Below are 20366 nucleotides of genomic sequence, written 5' to 3' on the forward strand. Positions count from 1 at the left end.
ACCACATACAAACAAAGATGTTGTGTCCACCAAAAACTAAAAAATAAATAAATAAACAAATATTAAAAAACATGTTGTAGACATTAGAGCAAGAAGACAAAGGAAAATATAAAAGATTAGAAAAATAGTCCAAGAGTCCTAACATCCAAAGAGAAAAGTTCCTAAAAGAGAACAGAGGGAGAAGATACTTTTAAGAAACCAAGCCAGGTGTAGTGTTTCATGCCTGTAATCTCAGCTACTCAAGAGAATCTCAAGTTCTAGGCCAGCCTGGGCAATTTAGCAAGACCCTGTCTCAAAATAAAACAAAAATAGGGGTGGGGTGTAACTCAGTGAAGGAGCACTTGCTCAGCATGTAGTACCAAAAACCTAACACCAAAACCAAAAAAACCACAATACAATAAACTAAAGAGCACAAATTTCTAGGTCAAAAGATAGCACCAAAGGAAGGGACAGAGAAAGAGAGGAGGGAAGGAAAGGGGGAAATACTGGGGACTGGATTAGAGCAAAATATGTTCCATGCTTTTATAATTATATCAAAACAAATCTTAATGTTATATATAACTAAAAGAGAACCAATAAAAAAGATGCCACTAGAAATGCAGATAAGTTTATTTGCTAAGTGTTTAAAACATTTTTCTGAAATCCCAATCTAACAGAGGAAAATGGACTCGCTCTAAAGCATAACATTGTGAAATTTCAGAACAGCAAAAGCAAAGAAGAGAACAAGCATGTCACAAACCAAGCACTGGGAATCTGAATGGCACTGGACTTTTTAATAGCAAAACTGGAAGCTCCAAGATAATTAAGCAATGCCTTCAAAATTCTGAAAGGAGATGATTTAAACCTAGAATTCTAACCCAGTGTAATAACTGACTGAATGTCAAAGAAGGGCAATAATATTTTCACACTTAACAAAACCTCAAAAATGTGCTTCCCATGATTTCTTTTATAGAATCTAAAAATACAGATTGTGCTTCTCCAAAATGAGATAACAAACCTATAAAGAGAAAGACAGTAACCAGAAAACAGGTGATCCATTTCAGGAGAGACACAGGGAAGGCCCAGGATGACAAGCATACAGCTAACCCAGGTATATAGGGTTCCAGAAGCAAGATTTCCAAGAAAAAATGGATGACATGATGAATCCAAACACATCACAAGGATATTGGTGGGGACTTATGAGATGTGTTAGTGAAAGAAGCAATAAAAATATTAAACAAACTATTAACATAAGATAATTATTGACTTCAGGGCAAAACATTTATAAAGAAAAGGAATTGTGAATAATATTTACATTACTATAATAACATAAGTGCAATATTGGTTGAACTAGCAATCCTGTTATAATATTCAAGGATGATGGAAAAGGAGAAAAGTGTGGGTATGTTTGCATGTGAGTACTGTGCCTGTGGGGTTTTGGGTGTTTTTGTTTTTGCTTATGTTTGTTGGAGGGTTTTGTGGGGTTTTTGTTTGTTTGTTTTTGTTTTGTAGATAATAGAGAAATCAAAGAAGAGCTACCTTGTCATATTACATAGCTGAAAGTCAGCAAATAATTTTCTGAATCTGAAAAAAAATGAGAAATAGTTGTACATGCATATTATTATTTAAAACAATGAAGGGGCAAATACCAGAAAAAAGGGTAAATGAATGGGAAGTGAAAGTGTCTAGGAGTGAAAATCATGAATGGCGAGTGATAAGGCAGAGGACCACTGCTCTTATAAGCCTATTTTTATTTTAAAAGTAACAAATCCTTGATACATAAAAGATGCCAAATATCTAGTATCTACCGTTTAAAAAAAAATCAGTAATTTCCTTATATATCAGAAATTATCAGCTATTTTCCTAAAAGAAGGAAAAGAAAATATATTCACATTAATTACAAACAACTATAAAATATTGACTAATTACCCTAGCAAGAAATGTGTGGGAATCTGTGAAGAAAAATGTAAAAACTGAGAAATGAAGAAACCTAAATAAATGGAGAGACATGTCACATTTATAGGTGGGAAGAAAAGTTGCCAGCTCATCCCAAAATAACTAGTAGTTTGAATGCAGTCACAATCAAAATACCAGTGGCTGTTTTGGTTCTGTCTTTTTTTTTAAATCAAATCCATTCTTTTTTATATATATATTTGTTTAGTTGTAGTTGGACACAACATCTTTATTTTATTTATTTATTTATTTTTAGGTGGTGTTGGGATCAAACCCAGAGCCTCACACATGCTAGGTGCATGCTCTACGGCTGAGCTACAGCGCCAGCCCCTTCTGTCTTTTAATAATTGACAAATTTTATTCTAAAGTTAAACTGAGCTGGGCACAGTGACACACACCTGTAATTCCAGGCACTGGGAGGCTAAGATGGGAATATGGCAAGCTCAAGGCCAGCCTGCCAATTTAACGAGATCTTGTCTCAAAATATAAAGGGCTGGGGATGTTGCTCAATGGTAAGGTGCCCATGGATTCAATCTTCAGTACTGGAATGAATGAATGAATGAATGAATGAATGAATGAATAAATAAATAAATAAATAAAGTTAATCTGAAGGAATAAATATGCAAGATCAATTATGAACATTCTAAGAAAAAAGTACGAGTACAAAATGTGTCCATATTAAATTGTATAATAAGTGAATCTTATACAGTACTTGCTAGGTATCAGACTGTTCTGAGTTTTATCTCTCACCCTTGTGGGTAGTTTTAGTACTTCTATTTTAGAGATTAAGAAATTGAGAAATAGAGGAGTTAGCTTGCCAAGGTTACAGAGCTAGTAGTGGGCGGAGCCTATTATCCAATGATTAAAAGTCCAAGAGTTAGCAGATTCTATGGAGAACAATGCATATCCCCTCCAACAGAACCCAATATATGATAAAAGTCCTAGAGGCAACATGACACAGAGATAAATACTATGGATTTGGGAGGCAGCATGTAGGTTCAAGCCCTAGCCCTACCACATACTGACCGGTATTGTGTAAGTTGTTCAACAGCTCTGTGCCATTTTAGAGAAGAGAGTGTCCTCATCTCTGAAATGTGTCACCTGGTGACAGGTTAATCATTCAGAATAGAGTTAAGGACATAGAGAGTACTTTATAAAAATTTGCTATTATTATGTTTGCAAGTCAGCAAGGCCACCTTCCTGGGTATATGAATCATGTAGTCACACAGGGCCCTGCTTTTACTGGTCTAAGGTTTTATTGTCATCCTCTTAAAATTCTTAAGAAGTTTTTGAGCTGGGTTGTGGCTAAGTGGTGCCTATCATGTGTGAGGCACTGGGTTCAATTCTCAGCACCATATATAAACAAATAAATTAATAAAGATTCATCAATAACTAATAAAATTTTTTTAAAAAGTTCTTAAGAAGTTTTGAGCAAGGGTCTCTGCATATTCATGTTGCACTGGATCCTGCAAATGTAGCTATATAGTGAGCCCTGCAAGTCAATGAGGAAAATCATTGATTATTCAGCAAATGGTGTTGGAAAAACTGATATTCCAAGTTAGGTTCTCATTTTGCACCAAGTAGCATATGAAAACATGCCTATGCAGTTTAAATAAAAACTACACATTCTGAATTTGAATGGGAAGTACTTGTTTGAAGAGTTGATGAACTTTGTCTTTAAAAATGTAACATCATATATTTCCTAATACTATTCACTAAATAGGACTAGAAACAAGAACTCAATAGCAAAGGACATTTCTAGCACCTGGATGTAGTCTTATAGCATTATTTCCCACTAAAAGAAACTCAAGATCCTTGAAGAAAAGGCTGATTTGATATCTGCACATGGAATACACCACATGAGCCTTGTCAGGGGCTTTGAACAGGAAATAGGAACATCTTGCCATACCAGTGAGGAAGTATAACAAAGACTGTGATTGTGTTAACTAGAAGAGCTTCCTACTAACCAAAGAAGTGCAGATTGAGCATCAAAAAGAATGATAACCACACTAATTAGAACAAATGTAAAAATTAAAATAAAATAAAAAAGAATGATAATCACAATAGGTAGAAACATATTGTACATGTTTAAGCGTATGAGTTCATAATCTAATAGTCATCTGAAAAAAGCAACTAATTACTTTGAAAACTGTCAAATACAGACCCCCAAAATGAAGCATTTATCCTGTCATTACTATATGAAATGAACCTCTGAGTGACCAAATAGTTGGTAAGAGGGAGCTTCCCTTTTTAAAAGAATTTCAGCTAGTTAGCAAAAAGTAAAATAATTAGAATATCCCATTCAGGGACCTCTTATGACATAATGAACCTAAGCAGTGATCATCGTGGCTTATAATATCATAAAAGAGCTAACCACGCATTAAATGCAACCTGATGGAAATGAAAGCACTACTTGAATCTAATAAGACTTCAGATCTAACTACTAATCTATATCAAATACAAAGAACAGAAAAATATGTTAAATGCCTACTTAGCTGTAAAATCAGCAAAATCCAGACCAAGTGAAATCCTCCAAGCAAATGACTCAGTTTTTTAAACTAATAAATTGCAAGGGAGAAAACTAGGAGAGGGAGAGGAAACCTATAGTTCCTATGAAACAGCAAATAATTGTAATGCACAGTCTTTATTGGGTCCTGATTCAAACTGTTAAAAAACAAAAACAAAACCAACTTGGCAGAGAAATTTAAACATTGACCAGGTTTTTTTAAAGAATTACTTTTAATTATTTCTTACTGTGGCAGTGGTGTTACAGTTATGTTTTTTTAATTTTTCACCTTTTAGAAATACATACTTATAAATGGAATGAATATCTATAGATACTAATATTTACAAATAAAATGAGATGATACGTGTGACTCGAATCAAGTAATCTTGGGAAGAAAGTAGTTGGGAAGATAGAACAAGATTGGCTTCACTTGAGCAGAAACTAGAGTATTTTACCATTTTTTGTCTGTGTTTAAATTTTTCCATTAAAAGTTTAAAATATATATGTGGGGAGAAAACATTTCTAAAAATATGTTACAATTATTCAATATATGAATGAATATTTGAATAATTTTCAAGCATAAAATGACAATATACTAAGAAAATATCACTACTTTTAACTAGAATAAAGACTCAAACTGGGCGTGTGCACACACATTTATTTATTTAATTTTAAAGGCAGGGTCTCCCTATGTTGTCTAGCCTGGCTTCACAGTCTTGGGCCTAAGGGATCCTCCTGCCTCAGACTCCAAGTGATTTGGACTACAGAGGTGCACACTGTCACACTAGGCTTTTGTGTATGCTTTTAAAATGTGATAACATTAAGAAGAAACATTCTGAGAAAGGTAATCACAATTGCGTACAAATAAAAGATTAGAATGCTAATATACAAATAATGCTAACATACAAATAATTAAATTGCTAATATACAAAGGAGTTAACAGCAATAACTTATACATTGTACAGCAGGCAGTCTTGTAAGCATTTTACATAGGCCAAGTAAGTTTTTAAAAAATACAAAAACGTACTGGTGCCAATAGTATCATAGGTAATTCTTAAAAGAAATTCAAACACTCAAAAAAAAAAACAAATAAATACATATTTAACTTAACAATAATTAAATAATTACAACTTAAATTGTACTAAGACTTTAACCTCTCAAAAAGTGAAGATTATTGTTAATGACTAAAGCCTGTTGTTAGTGGTACAGTGAAATGGCCAATGTCTTACATTTTTAATGGAAATGTAAATCAGAAAAAGTCTTTCTGAAGAGAATTTGTTAACTAAATGAATCTTGAAAACATTTATTTATACCTCTTGACCCTAATATAATGCTTTGAGAAATGTCTAGAATTGACATGATCAGAGATGCACATGAAGATGTATGTGCTAGAAGGCTGGTCAGAGTTTTATTTGTAATAAAGAAAAATTGGAAGCAACCTAATCTCCAAGAAGCAAAAATGGAGCATTTAAGTAAATTATATAACATCAATATCTTAGACTATTAGGGAACAATTAAAATTATGTATCAATGGTAAATAATTAATCAATAGATGATTAGATGCATTTGTTGCAGAGTATTAATTGTGAAGTAATGGAATATAGTCATTGACAAAAAGGAATTAATTGCTTATTCATACAACAACCAAAATAAATCTTCAAATATTAAACCAAATTCCCTTTTTGTCTTGACATTATAGCTTTAGCCTTCTTTCAGTTCTTCAAATACAGATCATGCATTTTCTGTGCCTATAATGACCTCCCCTCATTCTCTTCAGCTCTTTAATTCCTATTGGGTCTTTAGCTCTCAGATCAATGCCTCTTTGCGTAACTTCAGAATTATAATTTTTATTTCTTTGCATGTACAAGTTAGTCCAATTGCAAGGTCAAGGGCACTGTCCTCCAGACTGCCAAATCTGCCCAAGACTTCTGTCACCAAGTACAAACTTGGGGATTTCCTAATACCACCCTCACATTTAATAATTTGATAGAAAAATTCATAGAGCTCACTGAAGCCTATTTAAAGTCATGATTGTATTACAAAGTAAAGGACACAAATTAGAATATGAGGAGGGTAGAATCTAGGAGGTTTTTTAAATATGGAGTTCTGTTGTCCTCAGGAAGTCTTACCCTCCTGGATCTATGTGTGACCATATGCAGACAGTAATGTTCCTTCAGGAAGCTCATTGGAATTCTGATATCCAAAGTTTTGAATGAGGCTTCATATGGGCATGACTGATTGATTGTCCACATGCTTGAATTCAGTCTCTAAATTATATGGTGGATCTTTCTAGATTTCTAGTTGTGGTTAGCTTCCACCCTCTGGATATTGGGTACAAAAGACTTTACTCTGAATTACCTTATTAGCATAAACTACCAGGTGTGGTCCCAGGTGCTCACCATGATTAACAAAGATAAATCTATCCTTCAGGAAACCCCAAAGGGTTTAGAAGTTACCATCTAGGAGTTGGCACAAAGGCCAGACCCTCTTTGAGCAAGACAAAATTCTTACTGTACTGCATGGCTATGTGAATAATGTCCTCCCCTTCACCCCACTCCACCATATTTAGTAGAGTTGCCTATTAATATAGTACAAGATGTATTAATTTTGATTTGTCATAAATTATTCTAAAGAGTATAGCTCAATAATATGCTTAAGAAAAAATACATAAGAAAGGAGAGAAAGAGAGAGAGAGAGAGAGAGAGAGAGAGAGAGAGAGAGAGAGAGAAGAGAGAAAGATTATCTACCATACTCTGAGCTCCAAAAGGGCAAGGGTCACATCTGGTTTTGCTCCCAGTTTTTTCCCCTAGCACTTCACATAGTGGTTGGCAAATACTGAGAGTCTGTAAAACATGGATGTGGGTACTGACAGTCTGAATCTGGCTCTTCTGGACAAGTTACTTATCCTCTAATTGACCTCTTCTGCAATGAGGATTGATTGAGTGAACATCACAGGAATTCTCAGAATAGTTTGTGGCACAGAGAAAAAGTTAGGTAAATATTTAATATTATTAAATGCTCAATAAATAATCACTGATTGAATAAGTGTCTGGCACCATAAGAGATGCTTAGTGAATATTTATTGAAAGAATAAGAAACTATAAATTCTTCTTTAGTAGAGTTGCCTATTAATATAGTACAAGATGTATTAATTTTGATTTGTCATAAATTATTCTAAAGAGTATAGCTCAATAATATGCTTAAGAAAAATACCTAAGAAAGGAGAGAGAGAGAGAGAGAGAGAGAGAGAGAGAAGAGAGAAGAGAGAAAGATTATTTCAGTTTGTTTCAGAGTCTCTTTCACTTCTCCAGCAAGCAGTGCCCTTGACATTTGATTGAGGAATATAATTAGACAGGGTTCAAGATCTCTTCCAACTCCAACAACATGTTATTTGTCCTTAGGAAACAAACTAGATATAACAACAGAGAAGACCATTTTACATGGAAGCATGAAAACTTTGAATGTGTAAGTTTCCAATACAAACAAAAAGGGACAAAGTGAATATTCAGTTGATTAGCAAAATTCGTCTTTAATACATGACAACATAGATTTGAATTGCAGCAGTGTATTTTTATTAATTTGATAGAATTTGACTGTGGTGGTGGACCACACACAAAGGTTGTGGAAAATTTATTTGAATCTGTAAGAATTTGTTGATTTTATCTTGGCATTTAAACTGGCCTAGTGTGAACTTCCAGAAGGTGATTGATAATAGAATCAGAAACGTCTCCAAATGACAGATTCAACACCTTCAAATATAGAAAAAAAGAATCAACTTTTTAAGTATCAACTTTTTAGCTTCAAAGTAATACATATACACTTAAATACAATGACCAAATTGTTTTAAAATTGATTTATTATTATTAAACAATTATTAAGTTATTTAATAATAAAAAAATCAATGTTTCACCCTCTCCACTATGTTTATTTACCAAAGGTAGAAAATATTAACAATTTATTCCTCATAGTTCTGTGCACATATACAGAATAAAAATATGTAAATATGCACCCTTATGAACATGTTTGTAAAATGCTACTTTCTCTTGCCATTCCAGTGTTACCACAAGCAGTCACCCAGTTTGAAGAATTGGTTAGCATGGCGGAAACCTTGCTTAAGGGTGGAGGGACCATGTCCACATCTGCGTCCACTCTCTGGAGAGCAACAAATAATTCCTCACCAGATTCATTTGCCTCAACAGGCAGTAATTCCAATTCTAATTCTAGTTCACTAGTTTCCTTGAAGGCTGAGGAGGAGCATCATCCTGAAGAGAAGCAGGTCAGTTGGAATACTTGCCCTGTCGTTCTCTGGAAAATAGTTAAATGCAAAAATTAAAATAAAGGCAGAAATGATCATTGTTGTATCAGATAAGTTTTTAGGTAAGTTTAGGACATAACCTTAATATTCTTATTATATTGAACTATTTTATCTATGCAATGAAAATTAATTTCTGAAAGCAAATACCCAGTGTAAAAAACTAAAGTCAAATTGTAGAAAAATGATCAAGTTTTTAAGCTATTACATTCTAAAACCAATAACAGGAGGATACTTAGGCATCAACAGTTATAAAATTTTATATAATTGAGAGAAGATAAATTTCAGTCTCTGTGCGCTGGAGGATCACAATTCCTTTTTTATTTTTATTTTTTTTTTTTTGCAGTTTCTCTTAATCAAAAAATCAGAAACCCAAAAAGATAAGGTTTTGTTAAAATCACAGATCAGCCTTGGAAATTATGCCTTCAGAGGGGATAATGAAATATTAACAATCTAACATTCAGAATATTTGAGTCATAGTATACCAATTTCCTATTGCTATTAACAGATTACCACAATTTAGTGACTTCAAATAACATAAATTTAGTATCTCATATTTTTGTAGGTCCAAAATCTGGAACAGGCTTCACTGAACTAAAATCAGAGGTCAGCAGGAACATTCCTGAAGACTGTAAAGGAGAATCTGTTTCCTGTTCATTTGTGTTGCAGGACTTAGTTTCTTGTATGTAGAACTGAATTTCCCATTTTCTTGCTGGCTCTAAACTAAAGGCCATTCCCACAGCTAGAGGCAATCACACCCCTTGGGGTCATGGCCCACTTCTCCTACCTACAGAGCCAGCCATGACACATAAGTCTCTCTTTCTGAATCTTTCCTCTTTTTTGTGTCTCTCTTTTCTGACCCACTCTTCTGCCTCCCTCTTCTGTTTTTAAGTACTTGTATGAGTAGATTAAGCTCACACGAGCAATCCAGGATAATTTCCCATCTCAAAGTACTTACCTTTAATCACATCTTACAAAATTGCTTTTGTACTGTGAGGTAATATAGTCACAGTACAGGGATTAGGCTGTGATCTTCAGAGACCTTTATTCTGCTTACCACACTTGGTATGCAGTGCTGAGGATAGGATTGATCCTTGAAGCACCAAATCCAGATTACATGACAAGAATTTACATGAACCCTGGAACAAATATCTCATAAATACTGAGAATTATCTCAAAGATAACATTAAACTCTAACCCTTGAAGTGTAAAACATATACTAAAGTATAATATGTCACCTTAAATAATGTTGATATTGTTTGCTGGCACATCTTAATTAGTAATATATTTCTCCAGATACCATTTTTCTTTTTCTAACTTCGACTATTATTTCTTACTTTTTTAGTTCAAGATTGAAAAATGGCAGATTGCCCGTTGTAATAAGAGCAAGCCTCAGAAGTTTATTAATGATTTAATGCAAGTACTTTACACAAACGAATACATGGCCACACATAGCCTGACAGGGGCAAAATCCTCTACTTCAAGGGACAAAGCCGTAAAACCAGCTATGAATCAGAATGAAGTTCAAGAAATCATAGGTGATAATATCATTTCATTATATTGTCACACAAATTTGAAATTGTGTTACCATTCAAGGTCAAGTTATTCTTTCATGGTCCTTTTTATTTTTTTTCAAATTTATTGTTCTATGAAAGAAAAATTTTAGAATAGTATAATGCTTCCATTAAACATGGGAAAATTTATTGAAAACTTTTCATTAAAATGGTTTTTAAAATAAAACTGAAGGTCATATGACCAACAAGTTTGAATTAATAACATTTGTGGCTTTCAAAAATAAAAAAATTTAAAATAAAATTTCAATAACAATTTCCATTTTTCTCTTTCTTGGTTATATCCTTCATCTTTTATTCTAGAAAGATGAAGGTTAACTTGACTATACTATTTGTAGTTTTTAAATTAATAAACCTTCTTACATATAATCATCTAGATTATTAAAAAAAAGATTTTTTTTTTTGCAATCATCCAACAAATTTAGAGAGTCTCTGAATCCGGGTTCTATGTATGTCATTTCTTAGCTGGAAAAAGATAATTTGGAATCTAGTAGTTTCAACTGATGTTAGGAATGGATAAAAATAAATACCTAACATTATGGAGCAAAAAGATTTCAGGTTGGAAGTAAGGAGCAGGGTTATAGTTGAATGGTGCCATAGGAAGACAAAAGTATATTCTGCTTTTACAATATGGACCTTCTGGGGCTGGGGTTGTGGCTCAGTGGCAGAGTGCTTGCCTCCGCACATGTGAGGCACTGGGTTCTATCCTCAGCACCACATAAAAAAATAAATAAACAAAGATATTTGTATCCATGTATAATTAAAAAAAAAACTTACAATATGGACCCTCTGTTATCTCTTGTTTTATTTTGAAAACAAAATCATTTAAATACCTCTTGGGAATTTGGGGTACTTTTGTAAAATGGAGACAAAATTACAATGTAGGATGTTTAATGTTTTGCCTCAGTTTGTGCTTTAAGATTCAAAAGTCTCATAAAGTGTTTTGGGGTGTTATTGTTGTCTTTTACAGGAGTAACAAAACAGTTATTTCCCAATACGGATGATGTTTCAATTAGGAGAATGATAGGGCAAAAACTAAACAACTGTACCAAGAAGCCAAGTTTAAGCAAAAATCTTAACTCTCAGGATATTAAGTAGATCCTTTTGGTAAGTTTTTACATCTTCACAATCCTTTCAATGTGACAGCAAAATGTGCTATTTTTATCTCTGAAACAGCATTTTCCAAATACTCCACTGCAGAGTACTCTTTTCCTCCTTCTCTTTTTTGCTTTCACACCATGAGGTAAGAGCTTGCTCCGCCATGCACCCTCACCACAAGCCCAAAGGCAACCAGACCAAAACATCATGGACTGAGACCCCCAAAAATGGGAGCCAAAGTAAAGCTATTCTTTTCATAAACTGATTATCTTGGATATTTGTTGTAATAATAGAAAACTAACATGCTCTCTATTATTTTGATGGGAAATATGTATGATCATGTTATTAATAGCTTCATTGAGGTACATGTAGGTAACACACAAGAGTAAGGTTCACACGTTTGGAAGATATCCCTTCTCCCTGCCCCCCCACCCCCATTTTTGAAAATATTTTCAGTTATAGATGGACACAACACCTTTATTTTGTTTATTCAGGGTTTTTTTTGTTTGTTTTTTAATGTGGTGCTGGGGATCCGACCCAGTGCCTCACGCATGCTACCACTGAGCCACAGCCCCAGCCCTCTCCCTACTTTCTTTACTTCTCTTTGACTTCTGTTTTGTCTGTTTTCTGCCTAACTGGAGTCACCATCAACACTATTTTATTTGTCTTCATTTTTTCTGACCATGTTTTAAGTGGAACATGGAGTTATATATGTAGAGTAGCAACTTCCTCCACCCTCTACCCATTGCTGTCACTACCATCCTCCTCAAGGGTCCTTCATCTGTTTTGTTATACAAGTAAGTCCAGCTCCAATGAGAGCCAACAAGAGTCTCTCTTTCTTAAAAAAAAAAATACTACTTATAAAAACTGCAGTGAGATTCTTCTTCTTGGCTCACACATATTGGAGACTGACTTCACGAGTTATAAAAGATAAGGATATTTGGATCCTTTTTCTCCCCATGGGATTATAAATTTCAGTAGATTGTGAATCTCATAACTTTCCAATTATAATTGTGTAAATGTGCCCTAGAACTTCTCATTTTGACATGAGACAAGCCAGATATCCTGATTATATTCAGGGTAATATTCAGAAATTTGACCTTTCTGAATGCTATGAAACTAGAACTCCAACTCATGAAGCTATCTTTTGGAGCACATTATTATATTTCTGAATTCCATAAGTCATTTTAATATCCTAAGCTCTGTCTTTTTTAATATCTTAGACTACCATGGATAGTAACAAAACACACATCTGACTTTATCAGCCAGCAGGATATTGAAGAAATGAACATTAAAAGATTTTTATATCAGTTTTGCTTATGCGTGCCAGTAGTAGTGTTATTAAGCCTCCTGACTATGGCATTAATGAAAATTGAAACAAAGGAAAAACCTTTTGTTTTGAACACAATATGTTCTTGTGCCTCTGGGCCTGAGCCTTGCTTTGTACTGACTGCCAGGTTACCTTGATTAGGAATGCATGTTTTGAATCAGAAGTGAAGATTAACATAAATGCAAATTCTGTTTAATTTGGCAGATATCTTTAACTTAAAGGATAGCTAAATTCAACTTATATCCAAAGGACTGAAGAAAATATTCTACTGGGAAAGACATGGTCACATACGCTTGATGAATTAGGCAGATACAGCACCATCTACTGGACTACTGCTGTATTTTTTTTTCCTTGGGTCATTGAACCCACAGGAACATTCATTCAGATAAACGTACTCCCACTCTGTCCTGCCACCAAAAAAATATTCCCTGGGAAAATGATTTTCCTAGTATTGGTATTAGCAAGGCAAGAGGTACTGAAAAATCATGCAAATGTCTACAAATTCCTGTGCATCAAGAAGCCTAGGGTCCCCACCATGGTTCCTATGGTAGACTGTGTCCATGTCCCAGGACTAAGCTCAGGTCCTTGTTGGTGACTTATTTATTTATTTATTTTTAGAGAGAGAGAAAGAATCTTTTTTGTTGTAGATGGACACAACACAATACCTTTATTTTTATGTGGTGCTGAGAATCGAACCCGGGTCCCACCCGTGCTAGGGGAGCACTCTACCGCTGAGCCACAATCCCAGCCTGGTTGTTGGTGATTTATGAATTGAAAGTCATTTTCTAGATAAGGTTCATTTCTGTTGGAATAAGAGCTAAATTCTGTCCCTCTTAATTTAAAAAAGTCTATTCTCCTATTCCTGTGATTGCCCTCAATTTGCCTCAGCTCTCACTTGCCAAGAGCTTGAAGTTATCAATCTTTCTGACCTTTCTCTATTTTTTTACTTCTTTCTTATAAGAACTGAAAAAAATTATTTATAAGAATTACAGAATATTAGGCTACCACCTGTTTTTTTTAATAAACAATGACTTTTTTTAATATTTATTTTTTGGTGTAGATGGACACAACACAATGCATTTTATTTTTATGTGGTGCTGAGGATCGAACCTGGGTCCTGCCCATGCTAGGTGAGCACTCTACCACTGATCCACAACCCCAGCCCTACCACCTGTTTTTAAAAAATATTTTTTTAGTTATACATGGTCACAATATATTTGTTTATTTATGTTTATGTGATGCTGAGGATGGAACCCAGTGCCTCACATGTGCGAGGCAAGCGTTCTGCCACTGAGGCACAACCCCAGCCCTAGGCTACTATCTCTTAACTCAACCTACGAAGTGATCAACAGCCTTCTCCTGAAATGTCCAAAGCTACCTCAATGTTGATCATCTCAACATACTATCACATATGCATATATAATTGCTTAGAGCTAATCTAACATAGTGGCGCTTACATAGCAGGTAGGCAGGCTATTTTGCCCCTTTCCTTTCTCTCATCAGGGGATATTTGGAAGTGTCTTGAAAATTGATTCTGGTTGTCACAACTGGGTGGTACTACTGGCATCTGGTGAACAGAAGTCAGGAAGAGTCGATTTTGCCATCTTGGGTCCAAAGGCAGTTTGGAGGCAAAATTCTTTCTTCCTCATGGGACTTTGGTGGTTTCTCTTAAGGCCCTCTTAAGAGTAGGGAAGGCAATCTGCTTTGTTCAAATGACTGATATGTTAATCTCATCTAAAAATATCTTCAAAGCAACATCTAGGCTGCCATTTGACCAGACAATTTACACCATGGTTGACACATGAAATTAACCATCATTACTAATGTGTTGGGAAGGAAAGTCAGGTTTGAAAGGCTGCTGCACCTTTTAATAATGGTGAACTTTGTAAAATCACATGACTTCTCTGAACTTCAATTAAAACAGGGATAACAGTACCATATATCTCAGATCCAGGACTTCTGGAACCTGAATCTGAATTGAATTTGCAGAGTCCTCTTTAAGGGAAGGAATGCAAAGTATGAATATATAATTGGTTCCAGCTCCATATATTAATTTAGAAGAAAAATAAATCATGAAAACTACATTGTTAGGTGTTAACAAATTTCTCAGATATCACATATATATATATAATGTAGAGAAAATGACATCATATTAACAGCTGTACAATATTCTACTTTATTTAGTTGTGTACACACTGATTGCCTCTTCTTTTTAAAAAATTTTTTTATAGTTGTAATTAGATAGCATGCCTTTATTTTATGTTTATTTTTATGTGGTGCTGCCTCCACGAGCTAGGCAAGCACTCTGCCACTGATAATAAGCCCTGCCTATTCTTTTATTGTCTCTGCATTTGATGAGAATCTTGTAATGGCATTTTCTGTAGGAGGAATAGAAAAAATTATTTAGACTATTCTCTAAATATTTTATGGAAATTTGCTTTCTATTTTTCTCTTTGACAATTTTCTTTTACTGAGGTTTATTTTACATTGTCAATTCTTTGTTAGTAATATGTAATTTTTAGGATTGTTGTAAAATTTGGAGAAACTTTTCCAGGCATGGTGGCACACATCTCTTACCCCAGTGACTTAAGAGGCTGAGCCAGGAGGACTGCAAGTTCAAAGCCAGCCCCAGCAACTTAATGAGGCCCTAAGTAACTTAGTGAGACCCTGTCTCCAAATAAATGGGGAGATGTGGCTCAGTGGTTAAGTGCCCCTGGGTTAAAAAAAAATGGGGGAACCTCTATTGAATCTCTTTCATATCTAAATCAGAAGATGTCAGGTCTTTTCGGGTCTTCTCTGAATGCCTGCTCTTAAATGTTCTCTGAATTAACCATATTCAGAATATTCCTAGAAGACATACCAAACTGAGATGACCAAGAAAAATGTAACTATACGTGGATGACATTGCAAAACATATAAAATACATACTGGTCAACCCTTTATTAATGGTCATTTATTTTATTAAGATCATAGAAATGGTTACTGCTGCTCCATAGTTACAATAAGAGGACAAATTATCACTAAGAGACAGTTGAAATGGAAAGAGCCAGCTGTCTAAACTGGTTGTGGTTGAAATATCTTATTTTTGCAAACTTAACAAAATACAGTCATGCGTCAGGTAATGTTGTTTCTGGTCAACGATGGACTGAATATACAACAGTGGTCCCTTAAGATTATAATGGAGCTGAAAATTTAATAGTGATGTTTTGGCTATCATAACACATTACCAATGTCTTTGTGGTGATGTCAGTTTAAACAAACCTATTTGGTTGCCAGTTATATAAAAGCAAGATACATATAATTATGCACAGTGTATAATGCTTGGTAATAAGTAACTGTTATCAATTTCTTTACTTACAATATTATAGTTTTTATAATTAGATGGCACTCTTTCTACTTATAAAAAAAAAGTTTATCATAAAACAGTATACAATGTTATGACAGCAGTAGTCTCATTCACTCCCTTGATTGGATTGATTTCTCTTGTGCTAGATGTAGTCTAGTGTTGCTTTGTTCATCCTGGCCCTTGGGGCAATAGGCTATACCACTTTTACACTATACAGCCTATGTGCATAGGCTCCACCATCTAGGTTTGTGTGAGTATGACAAAAATGTCTAACTATGCATTTCTCAGAACACATCCAGTTCTTAAGTGACAGTGTGACTGTATATAAACACATAAAGATACTGATAGGGCCTCTTTTTTGAAGGTACCCAGGCAAGTAAGCTTTCTAAGCATCATAGTAATTCTGCCTCTAACCTTGCTCATTTGATTCTTCTGTGTTTTGAATGAGGTAAAGCAGGTCTGGAAAACTACCAGACACTTAATAAGCAGTAAATAAGCATTATTGAACAATAACAGAATTGTGAATAATACTTTAAGATGGTTGATCACTTTGCATATAGGGGGTAATTTTTGAAATTTACCTATTTTGGGGTCTTTTAAAATTTACTTAATAAAAAGTTTTTTAAAAGTCACTTCAGGGCTGGGGATATGGCTTAGTTGGTTAGAGTGCTTGCTTCGCATGCACAAGGCCCAGGGTTCAATCCTCAGCACCACCACCAAAAAAAAAAAAAAGTCACTTCAGATAAAAATTAATGTGAAATACTTTAACCATTTTCTGTGCTGAAATTTCATTGCACAAAATAAAATAATCACTGATACACTTTACTAGTAATGGTTCTTATCAACAATTTGTATTTTTAAAAATATTTTTAGTTGTAGATAACACAATACCTTTGTTATTTAGTGTTTTTGTGTGCTGCTAGGGAATGAATCCAGTGACTCACATGTGCTAGGCAAGCTCTCTACCACTGAGCCCCAGCCCCAGCCCAACAATTTGTATTTTAAACACAAATTTGTAATAGATATAAAAATAAATAATTCACACAATTCTTAAAGTACTATAAAACCTGTAACACAAATTTTCCCTCTTTTTCTTTTTTTGAAATTTTCTTTTTTATAGGTATGACAGGTATCTGAAGCAAAGCACCTTCAGTTTTAAGACTAACATTGGACTAGAGAATTTGCAACCTCCCTGGCAGTGAGCATAGAGAGATATGTGCAGTGACAGGCTATAAGTCATCTGTAACATCGCTGGACTCTCCTGATGGAGTAAGAAGCTTGCTGAAGAAGCTGCATGTCGATTCCACCCTGAATACCAGTGATGCATCAAACCAGAGAAATTCTACCAGTCAAATAAGCATGCAGTATGGTTTCTTTGGAAATATGCATTTCCCTATTCCCAAATACTTCTCTGTACAGCTGAGCAGGATAGTCAGAGCTCTTACATTAGCAACAAAATTTCAATCCCTCAGATCAGTCATTGTCCTAACAAAACATTGTATATTTATAATTACCAGTGACTCCCCATTATAGGTTTTGGATCTTTAGCATAAGCACATGTTTGGAAAAGTAAACAGAAATAATCAATGTTCACAAAGAGGAGAATGGCAAAGTGAGCCTGCACTCTTGTAGCCCGTCAAACCAAGTAATAATGTTTCAGAAACAATATTATTCTGTTATCTAAAAATGCATAAAAAAGGAATCTGGGGAAAACAGCAAACAGCAAAACCTTTTTAACAGTAAACTATTCTACCAAACTCCTGAAAAACAAATGAGCCCAAGATTTGTGTGTGTGTGTGTGTGTGTGAAAACAGTGTATCAATCTCCAATATAATCTTTGAGTTTGCTTAGCTGATATGCTTCTTTTTATTGTCCAAAATAAGCTAAGTACAGATGTCTAATATAAAACATCCATACCACCTAAAACATCCTATATAAGATATAACATCATATGTGTTTGATTCGTTATATTGCTACACTGCTTAGTTTTAACTGGTTTGTTTTCATGGTAGCAAAGGAAAAATGAATTGAAAAAAATCAATATGGGTTTGATAATCACACAAAAAAGACAAGTGCCATTCTGTAAAAAAATCAACAAAAGACAACATTCTTCATGAGGCTTCTCACTTGATGTCAGGTTGTCACAGATGACCACTCTGCAAGGTACAGCTGTGCTTCTTCAGTGTACATAGTCATGTTTAAACTTGGAAAAGAGGATGCTACAGTAGTTACAAAGTTCTGTATCATGGACCCAGGGAACATTCCATAAATGTTGCTTGATAACCATATGGTTGTACAAAATAAAGTTCTTAAGAAAATGACTTACATAACATTTGCTACTTTTAATTAAACATAAATAAATCCTATTGAAAAGAGAAATGACATTTTCTTATTTCTTTACTAATGTATAAAATTCAGAGAAATTTCTTTTTCTAGGCATATGGCCTCTTCACTGAGGTATTACCTTTATAATTTGACTCTCTGGTTATGGTTTGTTTGTCTTGAGTCACACTACACAGGAGATATAGATAATGTCCAAGAGGGTAAATATATTTAATATTTTCATTGAAAAAAATGGTAATCTTACTAATCTTATACTATTTCTTCTTTTAAAAAGCCTACTTGATAATATGCCGGGTTTCTGTTCTCGCGACTAAAAGGCTCAGGGGTCACTCCAGTTGAACTGGGCTAATTGGGCTGCACAAAATAATCACACAAAAGACACAAATACCTTTTTCTTTGGCGTCGCTGTGACGGCTCCTCTGACCTTAAGGGTCCACAGGAAGAGAGAGAGAGAGCACCGCAAGTGCTGACCCCTTTTATTGAGAAGCTATTCAAATGAGGTAAGGGGTCAGGTTTCAGGAGGCTGAGTCTATCTTCATGATGTCCACTGTCAGCAGGCTGACTGACATCTGGGTAGATCACACCCAAGGGCACAGTAAGAGAAGGGGACACACACAAGGCACTTCCATGGAAGATTCTACCCTAAACAGGGCAAGAGGTTATATTACAAAGGAACAGGTGAGCGTAGTTTCACCCATATGGGGCTGTAGGAAGACACACATCATGGAACCCTAGAAGAATGGGGCAGTCTAGCAGCATGGGTGCCTGACTCCACATCACCCAGCAGGAGAATTAATTTAGTCACATGGGAGGTTGGTCTCCCACAATAATAGAAGTATTGTCTACTAAAGGTAAATAAAATTGCCTTTGCAAAACATAACCATATTATTCAAACATAATTTGTATGGTCTTTATTTTGATATATATTGATGTCTTTAGAGATAAGAGAATAAATGTATTTTTTAAATTCAGCTTTGTACATTGGTCCTTAAAGAATTTGAAAATCATAAAACCAAAGCAGAATCTCAGAAAGTCATGTATACATATGTATGTGTATATATGTGTTTTCACATTTATAAGAATTTAGAACACAGTAGAACTTTAATAAGTAGGGAAAGAAAGGTTTACTCAATAAATGAAAAAAAATGTCATATTCGTACTTCAAACCATCTTCTATGATTCCATATGTATTTCATATTCCATTTTCCATATTTGTGTTCTCTGAATGGGAAGCACATTCTCATTCCAAGGCTAGTGCCATGAAAAGACCAAAGAAAAATCAGCAGTTGAAGTCTGGCTTACAGCAGGCTTGCACTCAGTTATTAGATTTATAGGTTATAAATTTTCCATTTCTGAGTGCTTTCTTTTCAGAATATATTTTTTGCTTATGCTTTCTGAGATCCACTACTTAGGAGACAACTTGATATTCTCCTTGCATTTGCTGCCCAATGTAATTTAGTTCAGTCTTTTAAAGTATGGATTTTGAGATTTTCTGTCACTTACATTGCTAAAAATAGAGTACATGTGTTTTGTTATTCTTCTTTTTTTATTTCTCTGAGGTGCTTTTTAAAATTAACATTTCTGGGCAGGGACTGTAGCTCAGTGGCAAAGGGCTTGCCTCGAATGTGTGAGGCACTGGGTTCGATCCTCAGCACCATAAATAAAGACATTGTGTGTCCATCTACAACTAAAAATATATTAAAAATAAGTAAATAAATAAAATAAAATTAACATCTCTTAGAGGATGGAAAAGGTAAGTAATCTACTAGCATATTCCTTTTTAAAATTTTTTTTAATATTTACTTTTTAGTTGTAGTTGGACACAATACCTTTTATCTATCTATTTATTTATTTATATGTGGTGCTGAGGATCGAACCTGGGGCCTTGCATGTTCTAGGTGAACGCTTTACCATTGAGCCACAACCCC

The 20366-nt window shown here is 34.5% G+C and overlaps 1 protein-coding gene across 4 annotated transcripts in view; it reads left to right on the forward strand.

Moving 5' to 3' along the window:
• Bend6 (BEN domain containing 6) overlaps positions 1–20157 on the forward strand; it is a 70540-nt gene extending 50383 nt beyond the window's left edge. For 2 of the 4 annotated variants that reach the window (XM_058575210.1, XM_046432596.2), the window contains exons 4-7: positions 8494–8714; positions 10096–10288; positions 11292–11428; positions 17216–19252. In XM_058575210.1, the coding sequence (XP_058431193.1) occupies positions 8494–8714; positions 10096–10288; positions 11292–11419 (542 nt within the window). In that variant the 3' untranslated portion in view covers positions 11420–11428; positions 17216–19252. Of the gene's footprint in view, positions 1–7839; positions 7904–8493; positions 8715–10095; positions 10289–11291; positions 11429–17215 lie in introns of those variants that run through there. The other 2 variants (XM_046432597.2, XM_046432599.2) reach the window with 2 other exon arrangements.
• Positions 20158–20366: the final 209 nt, after the last annotated feature.

The sequence above is a fragment of the Marmota monax genome, unplaced genomic scaffold (genome assembly GCF_021218885.2).
Source record: "Marmota monax isolate L192 unplaced genomic scaffold, Marmota_monax_Labrador192_F-V1.1 WCK01_AAM20220418_F8-fsc00116, whole genome shotgun sequence".
NCBI lineage: Eukaryota > Metazoa > Chordata > Mammalia > Rodentia > Sciuridae > Marmota > Marmota monax.